Source organism: Pelophylax lessonae (assembly GCF_965119305.1).
Source record: "Pelophylax lessonae genome assembly, chromosome: 3".
In the NCBI taxonomy this organism is placed as follows: domain Eukaryota; kingdom Metazoa; phylum Chordata; class Amphibia; order Anura; family Ranidae; genus Pelophylax; species Pelophylax lessonae.
Genome location: NC_138770.1, coordinates 421659101 through 421668021, shown reverse-complemented (window position 1 = coordinate 421668021; position 8921 = coordinate 421659101). Strand labels below are relative to the sequence as shown.

General features: G+C 44.1%; 1 protein-coding gene across 1 annotated transcript; it reads right to left on the bottom strand.

The window, feature by feature from the left end:
* Window positions 1–1725: 1725 nt before the first annotated feature.
* CENPW (centromere protein W) lies at window positions 1726–7591 on the bottom strand. Its single transcript, XM_082249592.1, has 3 exons — window positions 7460–7591; window positions 6150–6263; window positions 1726–1882 (listed from the first exon to the last, which is right to left on the bottom strand). Exons 1-3 carry the CDS (start codon window positions 7571–7573, stop codon window positions 1856–1858), a joined length of 255 nt encoding a protein of 84 aa, XP_082105718.1. The 5' UTR covers window positions 7574–7591; the 3' UTR covers window positions 1726–1855.
* Window positions 7592–8921: the final 1330 nt, after the last annotated feature.

The following is an 8921-nucleotide window of genomic DNA, read 5'->3' as shown; positions in this document are numbered from 1 at the left end:
GATATCTCCAATCCTTGTTTCCACGACAACCCCAAATAAAAAAAAAAAAAAAAAAAAAACATTATTCATTGTCTTAGGAACAGAAAGTGAGGTGAAATCTTTTGAACCGGGCAAAGGCAGCAAAACAAACGCTACAGGGGTGTTAACCCTTCCCTATTCCATGGCTTGACAAATTTTCCTGAAATCTAGGAGCCAGCTAAAAAAGTTAGGAGCCAGTTTTTTTGTTTTTTTTTAAACAAACAACCAAGCTTTATTTCCAAAAAAATAACATACGAAATTTACACATAAAGACGACTAGTACCCCACTCTCCTCTATAGCGCAATCGGATGGAAACAGACTGTTTCCATCCGATGCCATCTGATCCGATCCATGGGATGGATAGAAAATAGAACCACCATCCGTCTGTTTTTGGCAGACAGGATCAGATGGCGGCAGATTACGGCTCCATAGAAGAGACTGAAGGGTCCGATCAGGTCTGCCTTAAAAACTGACAGGCGGACCTGATCAGACAGCCCGTGTGAAAGCAAAGGTAAGTGGACAGGGAGATGAAGCCTGCAAAAACTTCCCTCTCATCTTCTCTTGGGGAAGGAGATGGACAGGCATTGAGGACAGGCAGGGGAAACAGCCATTAGTTACTGCTTGTCAAACTCGTGGCCACCACAAGAGGGCGCCAGTTCCCTGTTCTCTCACTGAAGGAGGCCGAAAAGCCACGGCCTCAATTTTCAGACGGCGCAGAAGTCCGTGCACTCGGTGAGTGGTTGGGGGGGGGGGGGGGGCGCAAAAGGGACAGGACACCTCTTGCAGTGCACCCCAGGCGCCAGGTCGCTAATTCTAGTCGCCAAGGCGCCCAGGGTTTGTCGAGCCCTGTCCTATGCTATCCAAAAAAAAAAAAAAAAAATTTCTTTGGTTGGAGTTACACAAAAAAAAAAAAAAGTATTTGTTCCAACCTTCATACAAACCTACAGAACCTATGTTTTTGAAACCCAGGGACTGCCTGTGTATACTCTAATGCCCCGTACACACGTGCAGATTATCTGAAGACTTTTGTCTTCAGATTTACCTTTTCTATGTAGTGCAAGGGCCTGCCGGATTGCATACAAATTGAAAGTGTTTAGGTTTGACCTCATATTATATGGTTTTGGTAAGTCTGCAGACAAAAGTCTTCAGATAATCTGCACGTGTGTACGGGGCATAAGCAAGAATAAAAGGGAACCAAATCTAGACAATTCTGTATAGTTTGGTATTACCTGTATGGAGAAGAATCATTAGCTTTCTTGGGCTACTGACTACAAAACACAAATACTAGACTGCACATACAAAAGCAGACCAAACAAGCTGATGTTTTCTACAATGTTTTATTTAGTAATTTACATATATTGCTGTACATAAATATACATAGAAACCAAGACCTTGAGACAGGCTTCACACAATATTAAATGCGGCTGACAGCAGGGGTCCGGTGCGTCCCTGTTCTCCATTGCAGGCCCAAATTTTTTGCATGAATTCCGACCTAAAAACAGAGCCAAAGATGCACAGGACCCCTATGCAATCCACTCTGCAGCCGCCACGGAGATCTGTGAACCGACTCCATTGAGAGCCGGGCACACTCTCCTGTCATGCAAATTGGAAGCAGGTAAACCCACATTCCATTCGCACTAGTGTGAACCCAGGCTTCTAATAAAAAAACAGTGTATTATTGCCTAGGTGACCATGGCATATTTCTTCTACACTGCAAGCTATTAAAAAATATAAAACATATATACAGATACCAACGATTCAAGATTAACTGTAAAGAACAGTTTAAGATGTTGTGGTTATCCAGAGGCATCATATTTGACAATCCAGAATTGATTTTCACCCTCTTGACTTTTTCAGGACCATCTACAAAATAATAATAAATAGATATTTTACTTCAGAAAAATGGTTATGTACAAAGTGCAACACAACAATGTGATATCTGGACTGACCACAGAAAACTATACACTTAAACAGGGGGTCTCCAAACTTTCTAATCAAAGGGCCAGTTTACTGTCCTTCAGACTTAAAGGGGGCCGGACTATGGCCACTAGGAGTAGAAAAGGTCCCGACGTCAGTGGAATTATACAAAGCCCAATCTTTGGTGTCACTGGGGGGCACGGTTACCCCATCTTTGGTGTCACCTGGGGGGGGGGGCATGGTTACCCCATCTTTGGTGTCACTGTGCGGCATTGTGGCCCATCTCTGGTGTCATTGGGAGGCATTTGTGCCCCATTGTGGGCATCATTGGGAGGAATTCAGCCCCTTCATTGATGTTAGAGGGATTATGCCCCATTGTTGTCATCTGTGGATGAAAATAGTGCCCGAGAGCCAGATAAAAAAGAAGAAAAGGGCTGCAGTTTGGAGTCCACTGCACTATACCTTAAAAGAAACCGTGCTCATCCCTGCAACTAAAAATGCTGGGAGGAGTAACACATTAGGTAAGACACATGCATTTTCAAAACACACTCTTTTTTTTAAGGCCATCATGTGAAGATTTATAAGCAAGAACCTTATTGAAGATAAAGGGAATACAGTATACAGGAGCAACAATGTTTTCATTTTTAGGATTATAAGTCAGCTAAATATAAAATGCTGTAAGGGGAAATTTTCTATTTTCAGAGGGTTCTTTTGAAAGCCTGTTTCCAGAGGTCAATAGATTAAGCTGTAATTGGGTGTGTGTGTGTATATTATATATATATATATATATATACACACACACACACACACACAGTGGGTACGAAAAGTATTCAGACCCCCTTAAATGTTTCACTCTTTGTTATATTGCAGCCATTTGCTAAAATCATTTTAGTTCATTCTTCTTCCTCATGAATGTACACATAGCACCCCATACTGACAGAAAAACACAGAATTGTTGACATTGTTGCAGATTTATTAAAAAAGAAAAACTGAAATATCACATGGTCCTAAGTATTCAGACCCTTTGCTGTGACACTCATATATTTAACTCAGGTGCTTTCCATTTCTTCTGATCATCCTTGAGATGGTTCTACACCTTCATTTGAGTCCAGCTGTGTTTTGATTATACTGATTGGACTTGATTAGGAAAGCCACACACCTGTCTATATAAGACCTTCCAGATCACAATGCATGTCAGAGCAAATGAGAATCATGAGGTCAAAGGAACTGCCTGAAGAGCTCAGAGACATAATTGTGGCAAGGCACAGATCTGGCCAAGGTTACAAAAAGATTTCTGCTGCACTTAAGGTTCCTAAGAGCACAGTGTCCTCCATAATCCTCAAATGGAAGACGTTTGGGACGACCAGAACCCTTCCTAGAGCTGGCCGTCCGGCCAAACTGAGCTATCGGGGGAGAAGAGCCTTGGTGAAAGAGGTAAAGAAGAACCCAAAGATCACTGTGGCTGAGCTCCAGAGATGCAGTCAGGAGATGGGAGAAAGTTGTAGAAAGTCAACCATCACTGCAGCCCTCCACCAGTCGGGGCTTTATGGCAGAGTGGCCCGACGGAAGCCTCTCCTCAGTGTAAGACACATGAAAGCCTGCATGGAGTTTGCTAAAAAACACCTGAAGGACTCCAAGATGGTGAGAAATAAGATTCTCTGGTCTGATGAGACCAAAATAGAACATTTTGGCCTTAATTCTAAGCGGTATGTGTGGAGAAAACCAGGCACTGCTCATCACCTGTCCATTACAGTCCCAAGAGTGAAGCATGGTGGTGGCAGCATCATGCTGTGGGGTGTTTTTCAGCTGCAGGGACAGGACGACTGGTTGCAATCGAGGGAAAGATGAATGCGGCCAAGTACAGGGATATCCTGGACAAAAACCTTCTCCAGAGTGCTCTGGACCTCAGACTGGGCCGAAGTTTTACCTTCCAACAAGACAATGACCCTAAGCACACAGCTAAAATAACGAAGGAGTGGCTTCACAACAACTCCGTGACTGTTCTTGAATGGCCCAGCCAGAGCCCTGACTTAAACCCAATTGAGCATCTCTGGAGAGACCTAAAAATGGCTGTCCACCAACGTTTACCATCCAACCTGACAGAACTGGAGAGGATCTGCAAGGAGGAATGGCAGAGGATCCCCAAATCCAGGTGTGAAAGACTTGTTGCATCTTTCCCAAAAAGACTCCTGGCTGTATTAGATCACCTGTGCGATTTTTTGATCATGCGCTATAAACAAAAAAAAGAGCGTCAATTTTGCAAAAATAACAATATTTTTCACATTTTTTTTATATATGAAATTTTTTTAACATTTTCGGCCAATTTGTTTTATGCTACATATGTTTGGTAAAAAAAAAAAAAAAAAAAATATGCAAAAAGCGTATTTTGATTGGTTTGCGCAAAAGTTATCGCGTTTACTAACAAAGGGAAAGATTTTTGTAGTTTTTTTTTTTTACCGCATAATGGCGGCGATCTGCGATTTTTTTTGCGGGAGGCTCGCTCCCGCTGTATTCAGTCACAGCGGGAGTCGGGCCAGGGGAGGAGCAGCGGCGACAGCCGCTGCTCTTCCCCAATCGTCGGGGAATCGAGTCTGGATATCCGCCCGCTTGTGTAAACAAAGCGGGCGGATCTCCTAAGTGACAGGCAAGGTCAGATTGCAGGGTTCAGCATAGCTGAACCTGCGATCTGTCCCTGTGTCACTCAGTCACCTCCCCCACACGTCAGTAAGCACCAGGCATACATTAACCCCTCCCTCTCCAATAAAATTAACCCCTTCCCTGCCAGTGTCATTTTTACAGTAACAGTGCATATTTATAGCACTGATTACTGTAGTAATGTCACTGGTACCCCCAAAAGTGTCAAAAATGTCAGTCAAGGGTCCGATCTGTCCGCCGCAATGTCGCAGTCCCGCAAAAAAAAAAAAAAAAAAAACACCAAAAATGACAGAAATCTTTCACTTCGTAAACGCAATAACTTTTGCGCAAACCAATCAAAATAGGCTTATTGCAATTTTTGTTACCAAAAATATGTAGCAGAAAACAAATTGGCCTAAAATGATAAATTTTGATTTTTACATTTTTTTGGGGGGGGAATTTCATATAAAAAAATTTGAAAAATATTGTTATTTTTTCAAAATTGTCGCTATTTTTTTGTTTATAGCACAAAAAGTAAAAATTGCACAGGTGATCAAATACCACCAAAAGAAAGCTCTGTTTGTGGGAAAAAAAGGACGTAAATTTTGTTTGGGTACGGTGTTGCATGACCGCACAATTGTCAGTTAAAGTCGCACAGTGCCGAATGGCAAAAAGTGGCCCAGACGTAAGACAGCAAAATCCTCCGGTGGTAAAGTGGTTAAAGAGCCACTGGCAAATGTTTAATCAATATTGCCAAGGCTGGGAGATGACTAAATAATGTATCATTTTGTTCTTTTAGATCAAAGGAATGGACTTCCGTCTGTTAGTGAGGGCAGTTTAACCTCTTAAAGACTACCATTCAAACCTGAGCGTATCATTTTTTTGGGGCGTTTTTCAGGGTTTTTTTGGAGGCAGGCTTTGACATCTATCAAAAATGCTTGTAATCTGCCAAAAAAGAAGCTCATGTACTTTGAGCTCCAGAGGTTTTGCTTCAGGTGACAAAATGCTCATATGAGACCAGGGGCATTTGAAATGAATGGTAGGATTTTGCTTGTCGGGCACTTTGAGACTTCAGAGATGAGCGTTTTAGGAGATGAAGTATGCTCTGGTGTGAACAGGGCCTAAACCCTTTTCTGACACTTGTTGCTTAAAGGTAAAATCTGTATTTTCTTTTTACTAGAAAATACTTAGAACCCCCAAACATACACATACATTTTCTTTTTAAGCAGAGACCCTGGAGAATAAAATGGCGATCATTGCAATATTCTATGTTGCACCGTATTTGCGCAGCGGTCTTTTAAATGCAATTTTTTGGGAAAAAAAATACACTTTAATGAACTAAAAAAAACAAACAGTAAAGTTAGTTAAATTTTTTTTGTATAACGTGAAAGATAAAGTTATGCAAAGAATCGGGACCTTTATTCTAAGCAAAAAAAAAAATTGTGATTCTCATTTTATCCAAAATTGTGCAGCTCTATAACATAGTAAATCTTCATTCTTTGGAGTAACAGCCCTTTTTTATTATTCTTACTGTATTCAAATGGACCCAAACTTTTAAAAGTAAACAAGTTTGGCATACCTTTGCCACAGCTTTGATATGTGCTGGCTTTATCACAGAGCATCTGTCCTCAATAGCCTTTAGTCGAGCTTCTGTAGCCAATCTTTGGAGAAACAGCACGCAGTTTAAATAGATCTAAGGAAAACAGTACAATTACAGTATTAGATATATTGCAATTACTTCAACACTCCCTAACCACAATTACAGGTAACTATTATGGTAAGTTTTTGTATCGAAATGTATAGATAACAGTGATATCCAGTCCCACATTAGAGGCTCATTACTTTCTGAGCATTCAGTGCCCATGAATGCCCAATTTACAAAATTCCCATAGTAGCCTCTCTGGGTAGCTTTCTGCTATTAAAGCATCTGTGTCGGGCAGTCCTGCGCCCAGCCCTCCGAGTGTCGCGCAGTCCTGCGCCCAGCCCTCCGAGTGTCGCGCAGTCCTGCGCCCAGCCCTCCGAGTGTCGCGCAGTCCTGCGCCCAGCCCTCCGAGTGTCGCGCAGTCATGAGCGCAGCCCTCCGAGTGTCGCGCAGTCATGAGCGCAGCCCTCCAAGTGTCGCGCAGTCATGAGCGCAGCCCTCCAAGTGTCGCGCAGGCCTGCCCCCAGCCCTCCGAGTGTCGCGCAGGCCTGCCCCCAGCCCTCCCGAGTGTCGCGCAGGCCTGCCCCCAGCCCTCCCGAGTGTCGCGCAGGCCTGCCCCCAGCCCTCCCGAGTGTCGCGCAGGCCTGCCCCCAGCCCCCCCGAGTGTCGCGCACGCCTGCGCCCAGCCCCCCCGAGTGTCGCGCACGCCTGCGCCCAGCCCCCCCTAGTGTCGCGCACGCCTGCGCCCAGCCCCCCCGAGTGTCGCGCACGCCTGCGCCCAGCCCCCCCGAGTGTCGCGCACGCCTGCGCCCAGCCCCCCCGAGTGTCGCGCACGCCTGCGCCCAGCCCCCCCGAGTGTCGTGCAGTCCTGCGCCCAGCCCTCCGAGTGTCGTGCAGTCCTGCGCCCAGCCCTCCGAGTGTCGTGCAGTCCTGCGCCCAGCCCTCCGAGTGTCATCGCACCTTTGCCTCTGCTTTAAAAAAAAAAAAAATACAATATTTGATGGTTTTATGTCATTTTCTTGCAAAATGCTTGTCTTTAAATGTAGGAGAGGAATGTCAGAATTGGCCTGGTAAGCAAGTGGTTACAAAGGAGTGCTGTCCCCAATAAGATTTCAAACGTCTTTTCACGTCATTCTAATTACTGCGATGAACACACTGCAGCTCCTTTTCCCCCCTACCCTGCTGGTTTCATAGAGCGTCAACCGTCCACACAGCCCCCATATATTCTACACGTCCCCGGCTCTCACCAGCAGGTCAACGTTGGTCTCCAGACGAAGATCGGGCAGCCGTTTCTTTATGGCAGCTCTAATAGCAGCCCGAGGCACCGAACGAACCATCCTGCCGCTTGGCGCAATGACCATATGAAGCTTATTTTGAAATAGCCGCAGCGCCCCTGATTGACGTCAAAGGGCGGCGCGCTCTAGTGATGTAGGACGGCAGCCTTCAGTAAGGGCGGTGTTGTGTCCAATAGACTTCACCCAAGCGCTCGGCTGGGATCGGAACACCGCCCCTCCGGTCTTCTGCAATCCAGCTCCTCCTCTCCAACCGATCGGAACTCCGCCCCTCCAGTCTTCTGCGCTCCAGCTCCTCCCATTCTCCCTTCGTGTTATCTGTTTATAAAACACTACTTAATTTATTCACCTTCCCCTCCCCCCGTGCATGCCCCCGGTACAGCCATTTAATTTCTAGATAAGAGTCAAGCATTACACACATGTATGTGAGATGCTATAATGGCACATATACATGTTACATGTATGAGAGGAGAAGGGACTGCATTATGGCATTCAGAGAAGTCACAATGCAAATCCCATCACTAGAAGGCAGCCAATTAGCATCACACATACTACATACAAGGTATACACATGTGTTGTCACTCTCCCTGGACTCTCTGCAGCCATAGGAAACAGAGGAATCTCACAGTAACACTGCTGCTGTCACATCTGCTTTCTCCAGCTTTTCAAGGGTTAAACATGCCTAAGCCTTTTTTCTGGCATTTGTTGCTTGTAAGTAAAAATCTGTATTTCATGCTAGAAAATTGCTTGGAACCCCCAAACGTTACACACATATATATATTGTTTTTTTTTTAGCAGAGACCCTAGAGAATAAAATGGCGGTCATTGCAATATTTTGTCACACCCACACCGTATTTGCGCAATTTTTTTGTGAAGAAAGACACTTTAACCACTTAAGCCCCCGAGGATTTGGCTGCTCAAAGACCAGGCCCTATTTTGCGATTCGGCACTGCGTGACTTTAACGGACAATTGCGCAGTGGTGCGACACTGTACCCAAATGAAATTGACGTTCTTTTTTTCCCACAAACAGAGCTTTCTTTTGGTGGTATTTGATCACCTGTGCAATTTTTATTTTTTGCGCTATAAATAAAAAAAGAGCAACAATTTAGAAAAAATAACAATATTTTTCACATTTTTTTTATATGAAATTCTCAAAAAAAAAAAGTAAAAATCAAAACTTTTTAACATTTAAGGCCAATTTGTTTTCTGCAACATATTTTTGTTAAAAAAAAAATCGCAATAAGTTATTGCCTTTACTAACTACGGGAAAGATTTTTGTCATTTTTCTTGTTTTTTATTTTTTTAACTAGTAATGGCGGCGATCTGCAATTTTTTTGCGGGACTGCGACATTGCGGAGGACAGATCGGACCCCTGACTGACATTTTTGACACTTTTGGGAGTACCAGTGACATTAA

Bases quoted from the DNA above. Each gene is read 5' to 3' on its own strand.
- CENPW (XM_082249592.1), bottom strand. From the start codon at position 7,573: ATGGTCATTGCGCCAAGCGGCAGGATGGTTCGTTCGGTGCCTCGGGCT. The intron at 6,264-7,459 runs GTGAGAGCCGGG...TGTTTTCCTTAG, and splicing joins AGACCAACGTTGACCTGCTG to ATCTATTTAAACTGCGTGCT. The intron at 1,883-6,149 runs GTATGCCAAACT...ATTATTTTGTAG, and splicing joins ATATCAAAGCTGTGGCAAAG to ATGGTCCTGAAAAAGTCAAG.